The sequence below is a fragment of the Procambarus clarkii genome, chromosome 65 (assembly GCF_040958095.1).
Source record: "Procambarus clarkii isolate CNS0578487 chromosome 65, FALCON_Pclarkii_2.0, whole genome shotgun sequence".
In the NCBI taxonomy this organism is placed as follows: Eukaryota; Metazoa; Arthropoda; class Malacostraca; order Decapoda; family Cambaridae; genus Procambarus; species Procambarus clarkii.
The window spans coordinates 23,333,109-23,357,767 of NC_091214.1; the positions used below are offsets into that span (position 1 = coordinate 23,333,109).

The 24,659-nt window shown below is 38.0% G+C and overlaps 1 protein-coding gene across 20 annotated transcripts in view; it reads right to left on the minus strand.

The window, feature by feature from the left end:
- Positions 1-1,744: 1,744 nt before the first annotated feature.
- The window catches only part of Spn (Spinophilin), a 135,652-nt gene continuing 112,737 nt past the window's right edge, over positions 1,745-24,659 (minus strand). For 6 of the 20 annotated variants that reach the window (XM_069309615.1, XM_069309612.1, XM_069309603.1 and 3 more), the window contains 7 exons: positions 21,380-21,498; positions 20,293-20,325; positions 19,651-19,775; positions 12,425-12,590; positions 7,863-8,044; positions 5,098-5,250; positions 1,745-4,411 (listed from right to left, as the gene is read on the minus strand). In XM_069309615.1, the coding sequence (XP_069165716.1) occupies positions 4,286-4,411; positions 5,098-5,250; positions 7,863-8,044; positions 12,425-12,590; positions 19,651-19,775; positions 20,293-20,325; positions 21,380-21,498 (904 nt within the window). In that variant the 3' untranslated portion in view covers positions 1,745-4,285. Of the gene's footprint in view, positions 4,412-5,097; positions 5,251-7,862; positions 8,117-12,424; positions 12,591-16,976; positions 17,039-19,650; positions 19,776-20,292; positions 20,326-21,379; positions 21,499-24,659 lie in introns of those variants that run through there. The other 14 variants (XM_069309616.1, XM_069309613.1, XM_069309607.1 and 11 more) reach the window with 11 other exon arrangements.

Below are 24,659 nucleotides of genomic sequence, written 5' to 3' on the forward strand. Positions count from 1 at the left end.
ACTGTGCTGCACTATGGTCAGTACTGTGCTGCACTATGGTCAGTACTGTACTGTGGTCAGTACTGTACTGCAGTGTGGTCAGTACTGTACTGCACTATGGTCAGTACTGTGCTGCACTGTGGTCAGTACTGTACTGTACTGTACTGTGGTCAGTACTGTACTGCACTGTGGTCAGTACTGTACTGTACTGTGGTCAGTACTGTGCTGCACTATGGTCAGTACTGTGCTGCACTATGGTCAGTACTGCACTATGGTCAGTACTGTGCTGCACTATGGTCAGTACTGTGCTGCACTATGGTCAGTACTGTACTGTACTGTGGTCAGTACTGTGCTGCACTGTGGTCAGTACTGTACTGTACTGTGGTCAGTACTGTACTGCACTGTGGTCAGTACTGTACTGTGGTCAGTACTGTACTGTGGTCAGTACTGTACTGCAGTGTGGTCAGTACTGTACTGTACTGTGGTCAGTACTGTACTGTACTGTGGTCAGTACTGTACTGCAGTGTGGTCAGTACTGTACTGTACTGTGGTCAGTACTATACTGTACTGTGGTCAGTATTGTACTGCAGTGTGGTCAGTACTGTACTGTACTGTGGTCAGTACTGTACTGCAGTGTGGTCAGTACTGTACTGCAGTGTGGTCAGTACTGTACTGTACTGTGGTCAGTACTGTACTGCAGTGTGGTCAGTACTGTACTGCAGTGTGGTCAGTACTGTACTGTACTGTGGTCAGTACTGTACTGCAGTGTGGTCAGTACTGTACTGTGGTCAGTACTGTACTGCAGTGTGGTCAGTACTGTACTGTGGTCAGTACTGTACTGCAGTGTGGTCAGTACTGTACTGCAGTGTGGTCAGTACTGTACTGTGGTCAGTACTGTACTGCAGTGTGGTCAGTACTGTACTGTACTGTGGTCAGTACTGTGCTGCACTATGGTCAGTACTGTACTGTACTGTGGTCAGTACTGTACTGTACTGTGGTCAGTACTGTACTGTACTGTGGTCAGTACTGTACTGTACTGTGGTCAGTACTGTACTGTACTGTGGTCAGTACTGTACTGTGGTCAGTACTGTACTGTACTGTGGTCAGTACTGTACTGTACTGTGGTCAGTACTGTACTGTACTGTGGTCAGTACTGTACTGTACTGTGGTCAGTACTGTACTGTACTGTGGTCAGTACTGTACTGTACTGTGGTCAGTACTGTACTGTACTGTACTGTGGTCAGTACTGTACTGTACTGTGGTCAGTACTGTACTGTACTGTGGTCAGTACCTGGTTTACCCTGGTTTTGGGTTGATTTGTGATCCCTAGGTTACCTCTCACCTTTTAGAGTTAATCACAGTCTAAATCAGGGGTCAGATTCACGGAGCAGTTATGCAAGTATTTACGAACGTGTACGTCTTTCCTCAATCTTTGACGCATTTGGTTACATTAATTAAACAGTTTACAAGCATGAAAACTTGCCAATCATCTGTTGTTATTGTTATAAACAGCCTCCTGGTGCTTCGGAGCTCATTAACTGTTTAATAATTGTAAACAAAGTCGCCAAAGATTGAGGGATGATGTTCAGGTTTGTAAGTGCTTGCGTAACTACTTCGTGACTCTGCCCCCTGGTTTCTAATTGGCGAGGGATGGGTCACACGAGGCCTTTAACAAACTAGGAAGCTATTGTGGGCCCCACCAAAAAAAGTATTTAACATTTCCCTGCTTGATTGTTTTATCACCAGAGCTTAAAATAAATAAATGTTGTTTAATTTCTTTAAATACTTTATTATACAAAAGCACAGATAAATATACAGACATGATCATTTCAACAGCGTGTCCGGTATTTACATCTGTCTGTCATATGCAATTAACTGCCTTAAAAAGTACAATTATCAATAATACTCACTGACTTATTCCCATTCATATAAAATAAAATCAATGAATTCATACATGAGTGATTGTGAGTGCAAACAATATTTTAAATAGAACTTTTATAAAGTTAATTTAATAACAATAATTTCAGCTTCAAAATGTAGTATTTTGGAAAATTTAATTTGCAAATTAAAATTCTTTTAAATAATTATTAATAATACAAAACACAAATAGAAATCCAAAAATCTTTTTGTATGTTAGGAAAGTAGAACATTACCTTTTTGTTTCCAAATGTTCAATGGGTAGCAAATATTAATACATTACATAAAATTCCCCACCACATTTAGGTTTGGGCTTTTGCCATTGTGGAAAAAAAAATGGTGAAAGTTCATTGCTTGTAAAGCATTTCTCAATGCACTGTAGTCCACTAGTTCACAGTAATTAAGGTCATCACAATTCCTGTGTACATGTAATGATGTGTAATGACTTGCCCATATATATATATATATTTACCTGGACATCGGACTAGCCAAGACTGCATTGGCTAAGGAGTTACTGCCCAGAATTTAGGATAATGTTTGGTGGATATGAGCTTGGTTCCAAGAGCAGTGTGGATGCCACAGTCACCGGTGTCACATCGGTGCATACTACATTATAATTGTGGTGTGCATGTCGCAGTTACCAAACATGATGTGAGCGGTGCATGCCGCAGTTACCAACATGATGTGAGCGGTGCATGCCGCAGTTACCAACATGATGTGAGCGGTGCATGCCGCAGTTACCAACATGATGTGAGCGGTGCATGCCGCAGTTACCAACATGATGTGAGCGGTGCATGCCGCAGTTACCAACATGATGCGAGCGGTGCATGCTACACTATAATTATAATGTTTTCAGACTTTGGCCAACAATGAGAATGTTAAGAAGACATTTGGCAACATATACATTCATTAGTTAAGCAAAGACCCCTCTTTGCAGAATGTAATTACACTATGAAAAGTGTTTGCAATACTTGTACATTGGACATACACAAGGGTAAATTTCATATATGTTACAGGATTTAGTCTACTAGGTAAGATTTTGGTTCCTTGGGAGGGAAAATACATACTAGGCAAAGGAAATTAGCTAAAATACATAACTTATTACATGATTTTTTTTTGGTCACTATCGCACTAGTATGAGTTGGAAGTATCAGAGGACATGCAGTGTGTAGCTGGTCACTGATCAGAAGAACGTAATCAATGAATTTTTACATGAAGTGCCATGTACATCAGTTTCCTTTATGTTCATAACAACAAACAGACCAGTCTTTAAAATACTTAAATAGTTCAATGCAAAACAACAAATACACCAAATGTTTTTGTTAAAACACAAATCGCATATACATCACAGGTACAGAAGAGAAGGTCATCGTGATCTTGGTTCATGTTCACTCGACCTATCGGCTCTGTTTTTAACCATTTAACAAACAAGATGTTGATAGATTTCATTTACAGAAATTAGAAATTTGAGAAAAACAGTAAAAACAGATATAAAAAAGTTTTAACTAATTTGACTATAAATGCTATAAAGAAATGCTGACTGGATAAAACACAAAATCTCATAAACATTACGAGTTAAACAAAAACCACAGATGATGGCGGAAGTCACACAAGGTCAGTCAGTCTGAATGTCTAACGTAGGAAGATAGACGACAGATGACCGCTGGAAAATATAAGTTGACAGTTGACATAATGAAAAAAATGCAAAGATCATGAAAAACAAATGCCACTCACAATGGCTTCTTTCAAGCATTCCTCTGAAGATGATAACCCTAAGGCATCATTTGCTTCTCTGCCATCTCAAGTTCTCCAGAATTTCCAAGTTAAGCAGTTAAAGCCAGCAAAGAAGAACCCTTCTCCCATGCTGCGTAAAACATCTATTAGAAAAAAAATTTCACTTTTGTTCGGTTTAACATGGACTTGTAGCTACACTGCCCATCCCCTTCACATTAGGAAAGAAATAATTATATAAGCACAGGAAAAGTATAATCTCAGTGGCCATCCTTAGTACACACACTAACTTGTTTTATCTAGGCACGGATGCAAAAACTTTATCCCAGTCCTAAATAAGAAGTTATTGCACTTACAGATTTGGAAGAGTTAAATGCACCACTAGATCATACTTAATAAGTCATGGTGTCAAGAAACGGAAGACTAAAAATCTGTTATCTCTTCCCCCCTCCCCATCAAATAAACAAAAGATAAGGATTTATACAGTTTAGTCAATAGGATATGCAAACAAACTATATCTGCATTGTACTTTCAAGACCGTTTTGTCAGGTAATAGGATCATGTTACGAATGGAAGGAAATAATAAACTGCCTGACATAGCAATCACATATTTCCTCCAAAGATTATGTACTAACGCAAGTTGTTACCTCGTATAAAACTATTTTTTCTTTTTTTCTGCCTTCTCTGCCAGCTTTTCTGCCTTCTTCTGTAATCTTTCTCTTTCTTTCTTCTCTTTTTCGGCTTGTTTACGCTCTTTTTCAACCGCTAATCTTAATTCTTTAACCTGCAAAAAGATAAGAAAGAAAATTAAACACACTTCTAAAGAAACAATAATAATAATTTTAATCAAGACACGTGAGAAAGATTATAAGGCATATGGACTCTTGATAAAGTTAGCCCATACTTCTAAAATGAAAGAACTGTACTGTACTTATACTGTAGTAACTGTTAAGTGGTTGAACGTACCAATATGTAGTTATAGACTACCAAAAAGTTTACTTCTGTGTTACTGAATTTGGACAAATGGGAAAACTTTTTTGAATGACAACATAAATGCAAGACCTGACGTAACCTAACCTCTCCTAGCAATCCTAGGCTTAATACATACTATCTTAGGCCTAATATAGTACATATGCTATACTAGGCCTAGAAAATAGAAAAAATAAAGTTTGGTTTTTAAGCTTTATTTTTTTCTGGACTCTCTAAAATTATACATACAAAATGTGAATTATTGGTGATCCATCACTACATATTGGTACTTTGAACCAAATGGTTACTATACGTACTATCATTTCAGGAGGATGGGTTGGATGAAGCACATGAAAAAGTGAATATACTGTAGATAACCTCAAGATAGAAGAAGAACTATGAGGAGATGAACAGGCCATGAGTTTTTTATTCTCTGACTCGTGTAGAGTAATTAACGAAAACATCTTACATTATGAAAAAAAAAAAGACCTCAGCACGTACCTTTCTCTTAAGCTTGCTTTTATCTTCTGCTGGTAGCCCTAATGACTTAAGATCTCGTATATCTAAATTAAGTAGTCTTGGACCGGTCATACCAATATCTTGGAAACGTCCGACGCAACTCTCTAACCCTTGGACTACCAGCCACTGACTCACCTGTAGGAATTCACACAAATTAGTCTACATTGACCAACTTATAAAATGTTTAAAGAAATCTTTAAATGTAAAACAAACTTATCAAACCAATGCAAACCAATTAAAAAATTTAAATCTTTGGAAAATAAAAATGAGCATGTAAAAAATAACATTAACATAAAAAAAACTACAATATTTGCAACTCTTGGTCCCATTATCACTTTCAGTGTCAGGCAAATATGGAAAACAAACATTATTGCAAGGTCATAATTGTGCAACATGACAGTCTAATTAAATGCATGCTTAGCATCCTCATACCCACAAGACAACTGTGCCTGCATGCTGCACCTGAATGAATTACTTGAGCAACAATAGCAGCAGTAAACTCTCTTCTTCTGCACAACTGCGACTCTTACTTCACGGCTACATTGATTAAGAGATTCTTCTTCACTGTGTAAAGGAGGATCTTCACTGGGCCATTTATCAAGTGTAAATATGCTTTACTAAGCCATTTATTAATCCGTCCATATTAATTACATAACTATTAGTATCACAATCAAGCCTTGTATTAGCAAGAAATTAATGAAATAAACAAATCACACTGAATGGTAGGTCACTGCGTGCACATTGTTCCTCAAGCTGGGGAAGCAAACACTCGATATAACTTTACATTTGTTAAGCCAAAATGTGTTCCATTTACCTGTCACAATCAACATGCAATGAACTTTTGTCTATATAAGCTTTGAAAAAGATGACGGTCTAATTCGTAGATGCCTCTGTATTATTTCATATTTTAAGCTGAAATTCCACAAATATTTAAATATTTGCTGGAAAAACAGTTTCTCTGCATTTAAAGTACCTAATAAAAGTGGGCAGACTCTGAACAAAATAAACTAAGACATTAACATAATACAATATAGTAGTTAATGTTAACGTAGCTAGACTTTAATAATGTTTAATTTGTCAAAATGTTACAAAACTCATATGCAAACAAGTTTAAAACACCTATTAGACGAGTCTGATACTATTATGACCTGATTTTTGTATTATTATATAAAGGAATGGTGGTGAAATAATGCAGAATGACAATACTGAAACCATGAAGCATCAAAATCAATCTTGCTAGTCTGAATATGCATGTTAAAGCAATTATACCCCTGGTGTTCTCTGTCATATGAAATCTTTTTTCAAATGGCTAATAAATGTTCTAACGACTTGCTAATCCTATCTTCTCCGATTGCAACAAAATCAACGAGAACTATGAAGACGTATAAACTTTCTTGGGGCTTATTTAAAGAGGCATGAATATTCTGCTTGATTAAAGAAATCAAGCAGAGTAAAGACAGCTTAGATAGCGATGTATGTCAAGAGTATTACATCAGTAAACCTTATTTCATGACCTGTAAGCTTTCTTATTGGTGACTGATTCCCTTAAACTGAGCAGAAGACAATTTTGAAAGATTTGTAAACTGTTCAAAGCAGGAAAACCCTGACCTAATCTTACTATTTTTATATTGCTATTGAATTTTCTAATTAATTGATTTAATGAACTTGAGCATGAATTTAAAATTTTCTTTCAAGTTTTACTAATATTCTTAGTCAGTTTATTTAATTAACCTAAGTACAAGCTTAAAATGTTCTCAAAGTTGTGGTTACTTTCAGTGGGGCCACAAGGAGAACTAGAGTGAGTACACAAAGGAAATGACTCCTTCCTCATAAACTGAAATAATGCATGATAATTGAGCACGTCAAATTTCAGCTTAAAATAATCCATCAAATAATAATGAAGGATAACACAAAAATGATGATACTACAATTTTGGATTACTGGTGCACAGAAGCCATATAATTTACAGCTAGATTAACCTCGGGAAAATGCGAATAGGATATTCTAACACACACACACACAGCATCCATCATCCTGTTAGCAAAGGTGGGATGCAGGAAACTAAATTGGACTAAAGGCAAGATCAAAAATAGTCTTACCTTACTTGTCCCCCCTCTCAAAAAAATAAATAATAAACTTAAAGCAAGAAATGTGAAGTAGCAATCACAGAGTCACACTACTATGCCAATAACCAATGAGATGTATTCATGACACTCACAAGTCTACCCACAAATTCAAAATGAAATACTACGGGTTAACTTCTGCTTGCATATAAATGTTTGAAAAGAATTATGAGTAATAAAAGTCACTATTCCAAGAACATCAAGTAGAAGGTACAGAAAAAGTTATACTTTTTAGTCCAAGCCCTTCACATCCAGCAAGGAGCTTAAGAGTTAGTTTTGAATACCTTAAATTGCTTTATATTCATAGGTCAGTTCAACTACTAAATTAAGTGTTGAGTAAGCATAATGGAAAGGCTGGCTGGGTGTATATCAGTATCACATAACGTTTACCAAGATTCAAAAGACCTTTCAGTAAAATATGATGCATTATGACATTTTTATCTAAGTTCCAACCAACATTCTTTTCATAAGTTTCATTAGCATGATTCAAATAAGACAGGCAGCAACACCATTACCAATCTTGATAAGTTGATTAATGAGCAACTTAGCATCTGAAGAAGCACAATATTTCTTTTAAGAATGAACGTTTAAGAGTGTCAGGAATGCTCCCCATGGTTACACTACCTGCTCCTTGGTCCAGTCAACAACGGGTGCGGTCTGCCACATGTGTGACCGTTTGGTCCTCTCAGTTGGTGGCTGAGTTAGGGAGAGGGAACTCTGGGACCCTAAAGATGCGCCCGAGCCCTCATCCCCTGACCCTAAGGATGCAGGCCCGCTGCTTAAGTCACCACTGCTGCCATCTACACCTGGCATATTGAGCTGGGTCACTACTGGTTACGTGGTACATAAGTGCCGAGGTTGTCAACCCGCGCCACCATCTTTAAGGTCAAGCTTGTATGAATTAAAACAAATGCACAAGAGGTTTTTGGGTCTTACAGGACAATAAGTGAATGTGTAAATAAATTAAATAGCAAAATAATTATATAAATAAAATAATCATAATTATAATCAAAGATACTCATCTATAATCAAAAGATAAATCTAACAATGTTAAGCATAGCAATAAAGTAATAAACTAGTCTATATATTGAGCTTTTATTTTGTGTCGTTTTATTTACCACAACTGAAAAGTAATTGCTATAATTATCATATAAGTTCTCAATAAAACTCTAATTTAATTATCAATGAAATATTAATATACAATGAATATACTGTATGTTTAAAACTTTAAGCTGCAACATGAAACTTATTGAAAGCTTTAATTTAAAAATAATACATATTAAGTTTAACTAAAATACTGATACAATAGAATTATGGAGAGGCTGGTATGGTACTACACAATTACAAATAAGGTTGTATGATCATAAAGGATAATAATATTTTCCTTTCAGAGAGCCAAAACTCAACATCAGTGCCAGTAAGAAGTGCTCCAGAATTCTACATACTCTATAACAAGACAATAAACAACAGCCTGGTGCTCACACTGTGAAGGAGAACTTTATGAACTGATGGTTATACGGCCTGCTTTTGCAGGAATGTATCCATGGTGAAAGGAAAATACACAAAAAGAGGTGATAACATGTCAAAAGGAAAATTACACAAAAGAGGTGATAATTAGCAAAATATATATATGTTAAAAATGAGAAGTCTGGGGATGTGTGCCATTTACTGTAAATGATAAACCCTTTGCTGTATGTATCTACTCAATCACATATTGATATGATGCCTGGTTATGTCTGGTAATTCTCTAAGTGAGGATGGCTATTGATTTTTTCTCCAGTTTATACTATTAACATCTGCTATTTTAGCTTTCTCCTATTTTAGATGTTGACTTCTACCACTTCAGTTACTGACTTCTTCCACTTGAGTTATTGTACCAATTTAGCTACTGATTTGACCCATTGACTTGTCCCATTTCAGCTATTGCCCATCTTCCCGCTTGAAAGGGTTAATCTTGAGGTTATCTTGAGGTTATCTTGAGATGATTTCGGGGCTTTTAGTGTCCCCACGGCCCGGTCCTCGACCAGGCCTCCACCCCCAGGAAGCAGCCCGTGACAGCTGACTAACACCCAGGTACCTATTTTACTGCTAGGTAACAGGGGCATCAGGGTGAAAGAAACTCTGCCCATTGTTTCTCGCCGGCGCCTGGGATCGAACCCAGGACCACAGGATCACAAGTCCAGCGTGCTGTCCGCTCGGTCGACCGGCTCCCCGGTCGGGTTAAGGACAAAGGCACAGTGTAAAATGCTTGACAAAGTATCTAACAGGTTTTTTGTTTGCCTAGCAAGTGTCTCTTGCAGTAGGAAACAAAAAATGTTTGTGAAGGATGCATTTGAAAAGTCATTTAGAAAGTAAAGTAATAAAGAGTATCTTTAATAAGAAATAAATTATATAATGTGAGAATATTTGCATAAGACAGAGTATACATTTCAAGGCATAACAAAGAGCAATAAGCAGCAGTGTAGAATCAATAAAAAAATGTGAAAACCATCCAAGACGGAAAGAGGCATGAATCTCTGGTATGTTGACAAAGACACCGATGGTATACCTGGTGATCAAACATTAAGGAATATTAGCAAGAAAAATAATACCCAATGTCACAGTGGTGCTCCATAAATAGCTGTGTATGGGTTGGTTATTACAGTACAGGTAATGTCCATGTATTACAGTACAGGTATTGTCCATGTATTACAGTACAGGTAATGTCCATGTATTACAGTACAGGTATTGTCCATGTATTACAGTACAGGTAATGTCCATGTATTACAGTACAGGTAATGTCCATGTATTGCAGTACAGATATTGTCCATGTATTACAGTACAGGTAATGTCCATGTATTACAGTACAGGTAATGTCCATGTATTGCAGTACAGGTATTGTCCATGTATTGCAGTACAGGTATTGTCCATGTATTACAGTACAGGTATTGTCCATGTATTACAGTACAGGTAATGTCCATGTATTACAGTACAGGTATTGTCCATGTATTACAGTACAGGTATTGTCCATGTATTGCAATATAGGTAATGTCTGTGTATTACAGTATGGGTAATGCCTGTGTATTGCAGTATAGGTAGTATCTGTGTATTGCAATATAGGTAATGTCTATGTATTGCAATATAGGTATTTTCGTATTACAATATATGTAATGTCTGTACCCACCAGCAGGTGTTGGCACTAATACCTCATGGTTGGAGAAGGTGACAACCCTCGCTGTGTGGTGTCCACTAAGAACTGCATCTCAACTCTGCAGAGGCTCCATCAGCTGACTGATTATTCTTTAAAAACTTAGTGCCTGTGCAGAGGGTTTTATGTTTTAATGTTAACTGCATAGGATAGTAAACAGTAATTTTGCATGTCTCTGAACTTTGTTATTCCGCTTCAGTTTGCTTTCAGGGTTATCATCCCTATCATAAATTGTCAAAGACCAGTTGTCACCGAAGGCATCATTCTCCTCTGAGGATATTCAGTACTGTAACCTTTAGTGTGCCTTTAGGGCTGTCTACAGACCAAAGCTTTAGTGTGTTAATACACAATATGGATTTAACACATAGTCTCTTGAGTGAATCCTTGCTGGGGTTTTTGCTTGTGCTCATGTGACATATTGGCTATATTGACACATGCTCTTTTCATATTGGTTAGTCCAAAGCTACCTTCAAATTTCCTGTCAATGTAGATATGGGGTTCGGAGAAAGCATGCCAACGTGCTTCTCTTGGAATCAGACTCTCATATTGGGGTGCCACCTGGTGTTTGGCTTATCTAGTACTGTGCCTGTGCACCAGGAAGGCTTTACCTCACTATCTCAACAGGTTGGGATATGAAGGAGAACCCACCCAGTATGGGCTCTGATTTTGTTGTGTGCAGTTTTTGATTGTGCATAAGTGATTTTTTACTTGATACTTGCCTTTGTTGTCTTTGATATGTCCTTGTTGAGGGCAAAGTCATTTACACTCTAATGTGACTTGTGTGCAAAGATACATAAGATTTGCACAGTGACATCACATTAATGTGATGTATCAATGAGAAAATCAGTAGCAGCCGTAAGGAGCAGCATTCAAGCCCGCACACTTGATACTCCCAAGCACAAGCCCTAGACCACTACACCACATGGTCAAATGCAATGCAACCCGGGATTCCACTGACTTAGGACGTTGCCTCAAGACCCCTTGAGGATTCAGTGGAATCCCAAGTTGCATTGCTTTTGACCATGTTGTGGTGTGGTAGTCAAGGGGTGTGCTTGGGAGTACCAGGTGAGTGGGTTTGAATCGTCCTCCTCATGGCTCCTACTGATTTTCTCTGACTCATGTCGGAAGTGGCAATCAATCTCGTTTGAGTTTCCTTGCTGCAGTACAGTTTATGGAATTGTTGCTCAATTCTAGGCTTGCACCTTTAATTATTGGTGCTTGCAGTCCACTGCATTTACCAACATTGTGTCTGAACAGCTTTCCCTGTTTATCATGAAAATAGTTACTAGTTACATATTTTCAAAATGAAAATTGGTTATCCTTACAATCCCAATGATCATTTGGAAGGGGGAATGAATAACTTAATATGTTCCTTGGTATGAACAGTATGTTTTCCATTTCACTCCCTACCCCTATACTATGCAACATGAGCATATACAAATTATTTTGTGTGGCTGGGACTCAAAGTGAGCGAGAGCATGGTGTGGAGGCAGTGACCTGGGTGGCCTTGGTTCAGGGATGCAGCTGAGGGCACCGTGCTCAGAAAGGGACAACATTGTTTACACACCATCCTTCAAAATGACAATGACCATGTCCTAAATTATACTGTATGAAAGCTATTGTAATGTACTGCTGTAGTAAAATAACTGTTACTAGGATATATATATATATACCTTACAAGGAAACTACAGTTAAGGTGGTTTCAAAATCAAGACAAAGTATAAGATAACTGAATAAATGAATGTGTGCAAGTACAGCCAATGAGAGAACGACTCGTGAAGTGAAAGGAATAAGAAAATATAATTCCCACATTGGGAGAAAAGTGAATGGTGTCTCACTTGTTTTAAGACAATGGCAAGGAAGAGAGAATATATTAATCACCTTCCTAAAAATATATTACATGTTTATATATGTATGTACTATGTGTGTGTGTGTGTGTGTGTGTGTGTGAGTGTGTGTGCATTTGTTTTGATTTTTTACCTTCTACAAATAGTGTTACCTGGTGCCAATTTGTGTGTTGGTAGTGAAGAATCTAGTGGTCTCTGGCTCAACAGCACCACACCTGAAGGATTGGCACTGACTCCACCCAACGGACTAGTATGTATGCTGCTGCGGCCTAATCTTGGAGATCCACCACTACTGTCACGTAAAGATTCTCGACCACCCTAATAAATGTGGGTAAGAATATAGGTAATTAAACATAAAAAAATTAAACTCTGTAGTATCCTGTCTACTTAATATCTGCATAAGCATAATCAAATTATTAAAAAGCATGATAATAAAAACTACAACTCTCATAATCCAAAATTATAATTCCTATATTACAATTAGTGTATAATACACAATTTCAGAAATATGAATGATAATTCTGGGGCAGAACATATGAATGTTTTTTGATAGGTTCAGAGCATTTTTAACAATTTTCAAGTCTCCAAAGGTTCACTTGGAGAATGTTATAAGTGATCTGAAGGTCTAGTGTTATGAACTACACTCTCCACTTAGGTAGCTCCCTGCCCCGTCGTATACTGAGGCAAGACTATTTGAAAAGATACTTACCATGGTGAGGTTTAAGTCACTCGGTGTATGGCAATTATGTGTCCATATTCAAGTTCAATCGATAAGGTAACTTAAAGCTTACTCAGAAAAATGATCATGTTGAATGTCATGAAATACCTCTCTCTCTGGTCAGCTCCTCAGCAGCTTCCCAGAGTTTAAGTGCTGTTACCACTAAGTCTTTAGATTGTACCAAGCCCCTCAGGTATCAGGTATAAGTCTGAGGTACCAAGCCCCTCAGGTATCAGGTATAAGTCTGAGGTACCAAGCCCCTCAGGTATCAGGTATAAGTCTGAGGTACCAAGCCCCTCAGGTATCAGGTATAAGTCTGAGGTACCAAGCCCCTCAGGTATCAGGTATAAGTCTGAGGTACCAAGCCGCTCAGATTTAGACAGGCATTGTGTTATGTTGCTCTGCAGGCTTGAGGTTTTTGAAAGTCAATCACTCATTTGCCTTTAAATATTTTCCAAGGGTTTCCCTATTGTACCACCTGTTTTTTTCACTTGGATTAATGTTATTTCACAAATGTCTCTGATGGTGTCTGAATAGCTGGTTCTTGGGGATTATGTGGTTCTCTTCATCTACTCTGGCTCAACTCTGCAGCATAGAGAGTTTTGTCTTAGGAGGCAATCAAAGGGTCTAGCTCAGAAATAGGTGGGGTTTGAGCGAAATAAACGGCTCTATTCCGAGCTGGCAAGTCGGTCGCTGAAATTCCCCGATATTTTTTCTTACTTCATCGTTAAGTTTGGGGTTTTGTTTGGACTAATTTAAAATAGATTGTCAACCTTGTTGATGTGTTAGGTTATGCCACCCCATTGGTAGAAACTAGATCTGTCATATATTGGTATAACTTGGGAAGCTGTTAAACTTGGCTCCTTGGGAAGCTGAGTATCGTTCAGAGGAGGGTTTTGAGATAAGTTTAATGTTCCTTGCAGTGGAAAAATCTTGGCTGGACTGAGTAATCTCAATGTTACCTTTCCTCAACTGTCAATATATTGGAGATGTTTGTAAGGTTTCTTGCAATGATAGGAAGGAAATGTTAAGTTACCTTACAGATTCTAATCCTGTCCAAGAGTGAATCAGTGTTTTTTAGATTAATGCACTTAAACTCCAGCTGTGATGTGTCTGCCCACTTTGTAGCATGTTTAGGGCTTTCTGCAAGTAGCCTATAGTCCTCCTCAATTTTTGTTTATTCTGTATTAATGTTGCTTTGACTGCAAACATTGCTATGTTTGCAGTCAAAGCAATGATGTTTACACTCATCCCTTTTAAGAGCAGCTGAAGTCCAAAGAACTAAGTCTTAAGAAATCCTGATTGCTTACCTCTCCATTCCAACATTTCCTCTCTGACCTTGACTGTTTCCATCAAGTAATCATCAAGTACCAAGTTCAGCCAGTTCAATATCCTTCACATATCCCAGCCGACTTTTTCAGTTTACACACTAGCTTTTTGTGAAGGATGGTATCAAAGGTTTTTTCAGTCTATGAAAATACAGTCAACCCCGGCTCTTCTGTCTCATCTGGGCAAGTGAAGCTACGGGTGACTCAGCAGGTATGTCCTCTACACTACAGTTATATTCCAACAATGTTTTATTCAAAACTGTTGAAATAATAAATAGCATAGGACTGGAGTACATAAACACATGTTATTAAGCAAAATAAACAAATTATTTCTAATAGGTTGTCTCCTAATTCACTGGACATTGCATAGGATTAATGTCATTGTACTATTTGCTGTGGCTACTACACAAGTATTTCATGTTACTAATACAAGTAAAAAATCTTGACTGTACTAGAGGTAGGAAAGACTTATTTTCCCCTAATAAAAACATAAACATCTAAATACAATATAATGTTACCCTGTTTATCGACTTGTGGTGCAAAATGCTTTCAACTAAAGTGAAAAAATTAGGAAATTAGCCTACTAATTCATAAGTTGCAAGGGAGTCGATGTAGTCTTTGTAACACAGCCCTTAACACATTCAAGACCAATTACAACTAGATCTTAAACTCTATGAGTGTCCACTGAGAAAACCTTGCCCCCCACTCATAACATGGGAGACCACCACAAGCACTACAGCTCACATATGTGACACAAAAATCTCATACTTAAAACCTGCATCCATCTATACTTGGATAGCAAGTATGGTGTAATTAGGACAGACTGCAAGAAAGGAAACACTGTACAAGTAGATGAAGCCAAGCAACAAAACAGAAAAGTCCCCATAAGAGACTGGGTCTGAGAAATAATTGGCCAAACCTCAAGGAAGATGGCTCTAGAAAACCCAGAAGCTAAAGAAGAAAACCTTAGAATTAAATATTAGATGTACAGGGGTATCTAAGAACTAAAGGCTTCAATAATCTAATAAGCTTTTATTACACTGTGTTTTCCCCCATTGTGGGGATTCTTTGTTGTCCAATAAATCTTTATGCAAATTGCATCTACGACAAAAATATGCAACTCATCTTCAGTGGGTGGATATAACCCTGAAAGATAAATTAGAGTCCCAGTTGAATATTGGGATACGTTGAGGTATAAAGTACTGTGTTTAAGCATACCTGCATTCTCCATTGTGGGGAATGGATGTCTGCCTGGATTACATCTCAGGTTTTACAGGTGTAAAACCCTGGCTTGTGTCTCAGAGAGGCTGCAGGATCCGTGTGAAGTCAGTGGAATTCCCGGTTGCAATTCTTTTGCCATGCCATGGCCTAGTCGTCTAAGGCAGCGTCTGGGATCATCCCGGGCATAAGTTCGAACCCTCATCACAGCCCTGGTGGATTTGTTCATTTAATGCATCATGCTATTGTGATTTGTGTGTATCTCAAGGGCCTTGTTGCTGCAGGGACTGGACCTCTGTCCTGCTTGGTATATTGCTCACTCCTTTCATTTTCCAGTCATCTTAATTATCTAGCTTTCTTTGCCTCTTCTCTTTGTTTCCTGAACACATCTTAGCTCAGGAAACTGTTGTAGTGTCTGAACCTGTACCTCCTATATCTTTTATTTTGCCCAGATATATTAAAATGAGATACCGATTCTAAAGGTGATCTTCACTAGCTGTGTTTGCTCTTCCAGACACTGCCTAATCCTCCAATAATTACCAACTTTACTGGCTGCAATGCCAGCAAACTTTGTAAAATGCCAGTAAACACACTTTGCCGAGTCTCATTTATTGATGACCAATCTTCCTTCCTTCCTTCCTTGCCATTTCTCTCCTGATGGCTTCCTTGCCATTTCTCTCCTGATGGCCCTGCAAATGTTTCAATCTTCCCTCATCTTCAATCACATCCAACTTGCTAGTTTTCTATTCTTTTTAACTCTTTCCTCTTATTTGACTACTTGTGGCTGATTTTTGTTCTAAAATTGTCATCCTCTGTTGAATTCTTTTTGACTACTTCCTCATTGTTATTTCTCTTTTTTTTTTACTCCTACTTTATCTTCATTACTTAACTCCTTTGCTCCTCTTTCTTATCCAGATCCTTTCTGCTCTGCTTTCATGCCGTATGTTCCTGAGTTCTTTCATTTCAACCTGAAGCCTCTTGATGCTCTCAGCATTATGCTCGCTCTCTTTCCATACTTCCTCTTTTGTTTTTGTTTGTCCAATTGATAGTATTGTATTTGCAGGCAATGAGTCACAATAACGTGGCTAAAGTAAGTTGACCAGACCACACACTAGAAGGTGAACGGACGACAACGTTTCGGTCTGTCCTGGACCATTCTCAAGTCGATTCATTGCTGTATTGCTGATAGTATTGATAGTATTGTATTGTTGCTCTCATTTCCTCATAAGGTTCTATATTGTCTTATTTATACATTCCCCTTTAGCTATGTTTATTTCTGCTGGGCATTTCTTAGCATTGTATTTTTCTTTAATTTTCTCTTATCCCTAACCATACCTGGTATCACTGTCCTCCCTATCACTTCACATTTGTCACAGTCTCTCCACTAGTTTTGCACCAGGGGCACTAAGACTAGCGGAACTTGTAAACCCTAGTCCTTACCTCACTCTCGTGCAGTTCACTGACCAGTAAGTGGTGTGTAGCTCCCTCTTGTTACTGCTTATCTAGATAGAGAGTAATAATGCCATAACTAAACACCTTGCTTAAAGTTTCTTCCAGTGTTTTGTTTAATTTTTCTTTCAAGAAATCTAATTTACTCATTTTCTTATGGTATTGTGGAAAGTTTTGCTCTTTATATGAAGCACAGAAATATGTATAACAAACACTGGTAATGTACCAGGTATCAAAGCAGGATTTAGTCCCACATCATTCCCTAAACCCAGTTACAGCAGCACCTTTTCTCAATACATTGCATAGTACAGTGCTTGGTCCATTCCTTACATGTTTGTATTCTTCACTTTCCAAAATATTTTTAGATACCTGATCTTTTTTTTATATTCATTTATAAATTTACTCTATTATCACCAAAATGTTCATTATCACTGCCTCTGATTTACTTATGACATTCAGCAAAATGTCAAAATATCTCTGAAATTGGTTATTTCCGCTATTATTATGGTTAGCTCAGGCACGGATCCACTACTCTCTCTCTCCTCACATGTTATTTCCTCCTTAATTGATTTATATTACTTTATTAAAAATTCAGAGGTGCTATTATATACATCTTTACCTTTAATTCCTCATTACAGGCAAAACATGACTTGCCCTTGATTGCTGAAGGATGCACATCCCACTGACATTTAAAATTATTTACAGAAGAGCCATCCAGTCAGCAGCCATAGAGTGGTTGAGCTGCAACTCGTGATTTAAAAATGGTTTTGGAACTTTTACAAATTTACTACCACCTTTCCCATTAGTTATTCCAATGTGACCAAAAATATGCCCGAGTAAAAATTTGGTTGCTACCAAAGGTAAGATCCTTCCGAGTTCACTGGATAGGATGATGGAGAGTAGGGCAGGTGGACACTGTGCACTGGTAGCACAGGGAACCTTCTAAGTGTTCCTGCTGGCTCAATTTTATAACCCTGCAAATGTTCGAAGGGCTCCTCCTTGTACCACTGGTCCAGAATTTTGACCTGCCTGACTCTAAGATCCTGTCCAATGGACTTGAAAGGATCTTTTCCTGAGGAAAGTACTGACTGGGATAGCTCAGAAGGAGCTCTTACCTTTAATGGGAAAGCCACTGAACATATTTAAAGCCAAATTTTATGGTACATTTTAATTTTGAGATTTCCCCAGTTTTCTTTCACTAATATTCACTAATTTCACTAATAATTTAATTCACTATTCACTAATAATTTCACTAATAATAGTCCCTTTTTCCTTTGAAAATGAGATTTCAAGTCTAAGGCATGGGAAATATGCTACATGAAGTTAAATGTCTTCACTTCATCTAGGTTCTCTTGGTAGTTGTCCCTCATATAACAGGTTGAAATTACAATTTCACATTGAAATCAGCCCATTGTGTGTGTGGGAAATATTAGGGTATGAATGGTAACACACTTAATATGGCTGCAATCATGTTTTTGATGATTTTTGAAGATGGACTCATTTATTACAAGAAATAGTTGGAGCCTTGAGAAAGCTATTGAGTATGTTTAAAGCCAAATTCTATGGTTTGTATTCATTTTGAGTTGGCAGGGTTTTTCATTCATTCAGGTATGTCCCTGCTACCTTTTGAAAAATGAGTTTTGAGGCTGGGGACATGAGAAATAACCTAGATGTAGTTAAAACAAATTTCCAGACATGTTCATTTGATAATTGTCTATTATATTAGATTGAAATGAAATTTTTGCTAAGTGAAATTAGCCCATAAGACATGGCAAATGCATCCTGGTGGCATCTCTGGTTGCAACGAATCTTTCACTGCATTGACCTAGGGTTAGTCCCATTTTGTTCATTGAAACGGGGGTTGTATTTTACAGGTGTGCACTCTGTACTTGAATTATCGTGCATTACTGTGACAACCCTTAGCTATTCTTTATGGAGAATAGACACTCAAATGAACAATATTTATTTGTGTGTGTGCATGTGCTATGATGGTCCTGATCTAAACAAAATTTGCCTTTTTCATCCACTTAAAATATAGATGTAGCTCACCAAAGATGCGTAAAAAGCAAGGTCAGTCACCAAGTGGTCTGAAGGTGGACATATTTGATATATTTACAGGATGCTTTTACTCCGAGGAGATTCAGAACCACTGATTGCTCTGCTCCCAGAGAAATACAATACAGGTTCTCTACTCACAAACTAACTAGCTTACACATGGTAAGAAAAGTAGTTAAAAAGCAGGCTGGTTGACCTACTGAAAGCACTATATTATATACTGTCCACGCTACTTCCAAAAGTGTGATATATTAAAAAATGACTGCCATGCTCAAGCCTGGCCTCAGGCCGGGTTTGGGGAGTAGACGAACCCCCAGAACTTACAGCATAGTCAACTTTGACCACCCTGCTTACAGGAATAATATAGGAAATTATAAAGAGTAAAAGTCACGATAACATGGCTGGGACAATTGCACACATTAGAAACGTTGTCACTTTTTCTATTTCTAATGTGTGGGTGTAGCGTTAATAGAAGTTTATGACTGCCTTACCTACATTTGAGATATACAGTAGAATATATCTTCCCTCTTTACAGAAGACCAATACAGCAGACTATGGTTGCCAAACTTACAGGAGAGTAATAACAGCAGACTGTGACCACCCTACTTACAGGAGAATAAAATGCAGACTGCGATCGCTGAGGAGAGCCGACCGGGTGCACAATCTGACCCTGGGCAACCACGTGTGCTGTTGACGACAAAGGAACAGGTGCACTGATTACTGGCTTCTTGCCCACTGGAAGAGAAAACCCTTGATTGACGTGTGTCCGTGTGCACCTCGACCGCTGTGCGTGATTTGTGGCAAACAACTGGTTGAATTTTATTTGATTTTGCAAACTTGATTAAATGGCCATTAATGATTTAAATTGTTTAAATAGCCATTAATTATTAAATTCAGCATTAATATGAAAGACACGAATTGCTACTATTATGTAGGTATTGCATCAAGTATTTTTTTTCTACACTACTCTACGAGTGACAACGAAGAGTCCAATCATCTACTCTCCAGCAAAATAAACATAAAACTCATGCATAAAGAACAAAAATTTCTTAATAACACAACTGCTTTAAGACAACTTCTTGAAGCAGTTGATAAAAGCCGTTCTCGGTGCACCTCCACAAAAATCAAGAGCTTTCACAACTAAATTTCTAAAACAAAATTGAAGCATAAAATAAAAATTGGGCAACGTAGGCAGTATAATAAATAAATAAAACGACAGGCCGAGAATAGACATGCAAGAAGCAAAACATACGGTGCTGCCAGTATTGTTGTGTGGAAACTGAAGCTAAAAAGGAGAAGAATACAAGTGTTTAGTATATATAGTCAAGGACTTGTCACAATGAATATCAACCAGGCAAGGGAATTCCATGGTGGCTGACATCACAAATTATGAAACCAGCCATGTTTTACGTCTTTGCTCCAAGAATTACTGGAAAGCCCTCAAATATCTGAAGCAGTTTTAATAGCAGTTTTGTGTTATAAATGCTAAAACCTCAAGTTAATATAATGCGTAATTTAATAGTCTGTTAAGTGTATAACAGCAGTTCCCATCAGAATATTTAAATATAACATTGGTCACTATGAAATTGCCTTGCATAAAAAGTCTTATAAAATTCAAATAACCTTCAAAAATGTCTCAAGATGTACTGTACTTTACATATGCATGTTGCTTAATATATATTCAAACTATGAAAGAGCATGATCAGTAAATTGATATTCTACTCAAAATAATGCAAAGAATTACTCTACAATATGAAATGATAATGTAACGAATCAAATCATGATCATCCTATCGTCAAGTTGTGACTTAATTCTTAAACTTGGTATTCATGAATATACTCCACTCTGACACAGAGGTCTTAAATGTTAGAAATATTTTAGTAGCTTGTACTTTCACAGGAATACATTGTGATACCTAGAGTGTACCTGAAGTAGGTTTCAAGAGTCTTCTACTCCCCAAGTCTGGCCTGGGGTCAGGTTTATCTTGTGATGGATCAGAGTCAATCAACAGCATATAAAATCAACATGGAACTGGGCTCCCTTACACTTTAAAACATGGTCCAGAGTGAATGAAGGGACAATGGTACCACACGTAATGGAAACAAGCTATTCCATTTACATGTCTCAATGCAAAATTTCCCTTTTCAAATGACCTTTTTCAAATGACCTCTTCAAATGTTTTCTTTTTTATAATGGAATATAGGCTCAGCTTGATTAGTGTACATAATAATCTAAAGATAACCTAATATAATTGAATCAGAAACCCCATAGGTCTGATCATGATTTGGCAATGTTGACTGCAAAACATACAAATACAAGCCTATTTTCATGGAACTTACGTGAGACGTCTGCTTGTAAAACAGCTTGTCTGACATCTTCCATAAGACTCGTTGGCGATCGTTTGCTTGGACTCGCCTCTCTGTCATTTCTGTGCTGTGTTCCATCACTGTCTAACTCTCTGCGAGTTTAAAAAAAATGAAATGCATAAGAATTTGCAAGAACTGGTGAGAAATTCATAATAGCTATTCAGTGACTTTTTAATGCAAAGGAGTTCCTGCAGTATCTAAATCAAGAATTTTTTTAAACTTTCTAATGTGTGTTTATAGAAAAAATGTTGTTTTGAATGTATGTGAAAAGTTGGTATCTGAGCAAGACACTTGATTACCCCCATATGCAATGACCCTGCTGCTCCCATGGACAGAATCATGAACCTGAGTACGTCAACATAAGCAGTGGCACAAAGAGGATTTTTCCAAATACTCCTGCTGGACCATGCAGGTGCAATGTAGACACTGGAGAATACTCAATACAGCACATAATAACCTCAGGAAAAGTTACATTACCTTGAAGTTACCTTAAGGTGGTTCCAAGGATCAATGTCCTAATAGCCCCATCTCTGACCCATGCCTCTTGGTCACTGATCTTGTCAATCAGGCTGTTACATGTCGCTGCTCACAGTCTGACGTAGGAATTACAGCTGGGTTGATCAGGAATCATTCAAATGAGTGATATAATTTTAAAGCCCTTCTAGTTGCTGCTTGGCTACACACAAACCACCAAGTACCACTCTTGTTGTTTATGATTTGATCTGCACAGCCATTACCAGAATCCTGACAGCTGCAACGATTGTATGCACATACACAAGAAGCATCTACTAACAGCACGAGCCCACTGCACAATAGAACAAAAGTTTCTAAGGTTAAAGTATTTCAATGAAATGAGAAATACTATACTGGTTTCTGCCTGGAGTGCATGTGGGACTAGCTAGCAAGAACATGAGGACTTTTTGTGTATGTGCTGTAACCTGGTGATAGTCAGCAGTAGCATTAGGGCATTCCAACTAGTGATTGGTGATCCTTCAGAAGCAAAGCTGTGCTTGGAGGGACTTTGAGCTTATTTGAATATGCCTTTTTTAACGTCATTCAGAGCTGGGCCGAGTGTTCTCCAGTCTCTCTCTTGAGCCTGTAAGATCTGGCAGTAAAACTCAAAAAGCTCCCTCTTGCGGTGGTGTGTGTGTCGGCCTAACTTGATTGTGCATGATAATGTCCATGGAACCACAAGTTCGTAACCTAAGGAAGCACCTGAGTGGTATAGCTCAAAAAATACTGAAACTTTTCAGCATACCAGTATTATGAATCAATATTACAAGGTCAAATCAAATTAAAAACAAATAAATAAAAATATTCATATAAATTCAAAGAACTTCTTCCAACACCTAAAGCATAGTGATACAAACAGAATTTGTATACAACTTTTTAGGCACTACCATTTCCAAACCTTCAAACACAAGACCCAGTACCACTACCTCTATTACCTCTGGCCAGCTCCTGTTCCTTTACAGCCTTCTGGGTCCTTGGATCTGGTTCTTTCCTTTTTGCCCTCAACTAAGCTCAAGAATCCTTTTTTTTAAGGTGGCTTTATTGTTGGTTCATCCTCCTTGCAGTTGTGTTAGTGAGCTTCATGCTTTTTGTCACAAGAAGGGTGTTTGTTTCTCTCATTCTGGGAATTACTCTCCAGCCTTCTTTGTCCTTTTTTGGCCAAGAATACGTATTTACGTATTACAAAGGAGAATACGTCTCCTTTGCTTTTCATCAGGGTCCTCTGTTGGTGGAAACTTGATTGCTCTGGCAGGCATCATGCCCCTCAGTCATAGTGTTGCTGCATGGTGTCATTTGTGTGCTACTTACACTTCCTGGGTTATGGCTCTCTTTTTAATCCAGTTTTCTTCTTATCTTGGTGCAAGGTCATGCATTCTAAGGTTATCCATTGGGGAGGGGAGGGAAGGGAAAGGGAAGGGGAAGGGTTGTTCAGAAACCCTGATGTGTATCTGCATACACACATGATGTGAGCAATACTGCTTTCTGTGCTAATGTGTCTCCAGCTTTGGGCTCGAGGTTCCAAGTGGTCTAACCACATGTTCTCTGGTCCCTCCTGGCCCGTGTAGCTCTTAGGTACCTATTCAGTCTCTGAGTTCCTTCTTCCCTGAGCCCTTGGTTTCCAGACTTCTACTCAAACTGGCCAACCGCCCTATCTTTGCACCCTTTACTAATATGTTTCTTTTAGCACAAAGAACATTTTCTATCTTAAGAATAGTTTGGAGTATGCACCAGGGAGCTATTAATGTCCAGCCCAGAATTTAAGCATTCAGTGCAATGAAATGTCCTTTATTTGGTCAGTTGCAGTATCTACCCATACCCACCCTTCTTTGTTGTTCTTTCTCATGGAGATCACGTGCATCTTGGAGGCTGCATGTGAGTGAGGAGGCGAGGAGGCTGAACCCACAGGATGACCTCAGTTGCCATCTGGTGGTGCACTTGGGTACTAGAGCAATAGCTTGTTGACATTAGACCAAATCTACCACTTCCCCTGTTTCTATCTTTTTCTCTTTAATCAAGATACAAAGTTTGTTTGCTTTACCTGTACTTTCTGGGCAGATTTACTCAGTTTTGAGTCAATCTCAGATCCCTTCCCCCTCCCCCTGCTCACCTCTATGAGCAAGCCAGATTCTGGTCCTGGTGTTCAGTAGGCCTGTGCAAGTCCAGAAGCCTAGTAGCTTTGTGAGTGTTCTGTGGTATCAAAGCCAATGCACTGGGAAACAAATGAAGCTGTCCCAAAATAGGGCATTTCATTATATCTAATGCTTCATTTTTTTATCCTACAATATTCACATTTAATTAGAGATAAAATGTAGTTGATAGACTCATATACAGTACTTATAAGAAACCCTAGACACACTGTAATCAGCCAAATCTTACAAAGCTTTGTGCAAACAATCATTCAAATATTTGAGAGAACAATACTAAATGCTGTGTAAAATAAGCAAAAAAGACATGAATCATATAGAAAAAGAGTATTCAGCAAATCCAATACAAGCCAGAAAAGACCTCCACCTTGGGTTTCTCCACACTGGGTGCAAGACAAAGCAATGTAACTACAGCACACTCCAAAACATGGTATTGTACCTCTTATGCTTAACCAAATGCCCAAGGAAATGAATCTCGTCTGAGAGGCTGGGTATTTAAGCATTATATAGCAGAATAATGATACTCTTATACTGTATAGAGCAATACAGGGAACACCACTCCACCAGGGTTGAGCCACAACTCTTAAAACAGTCAA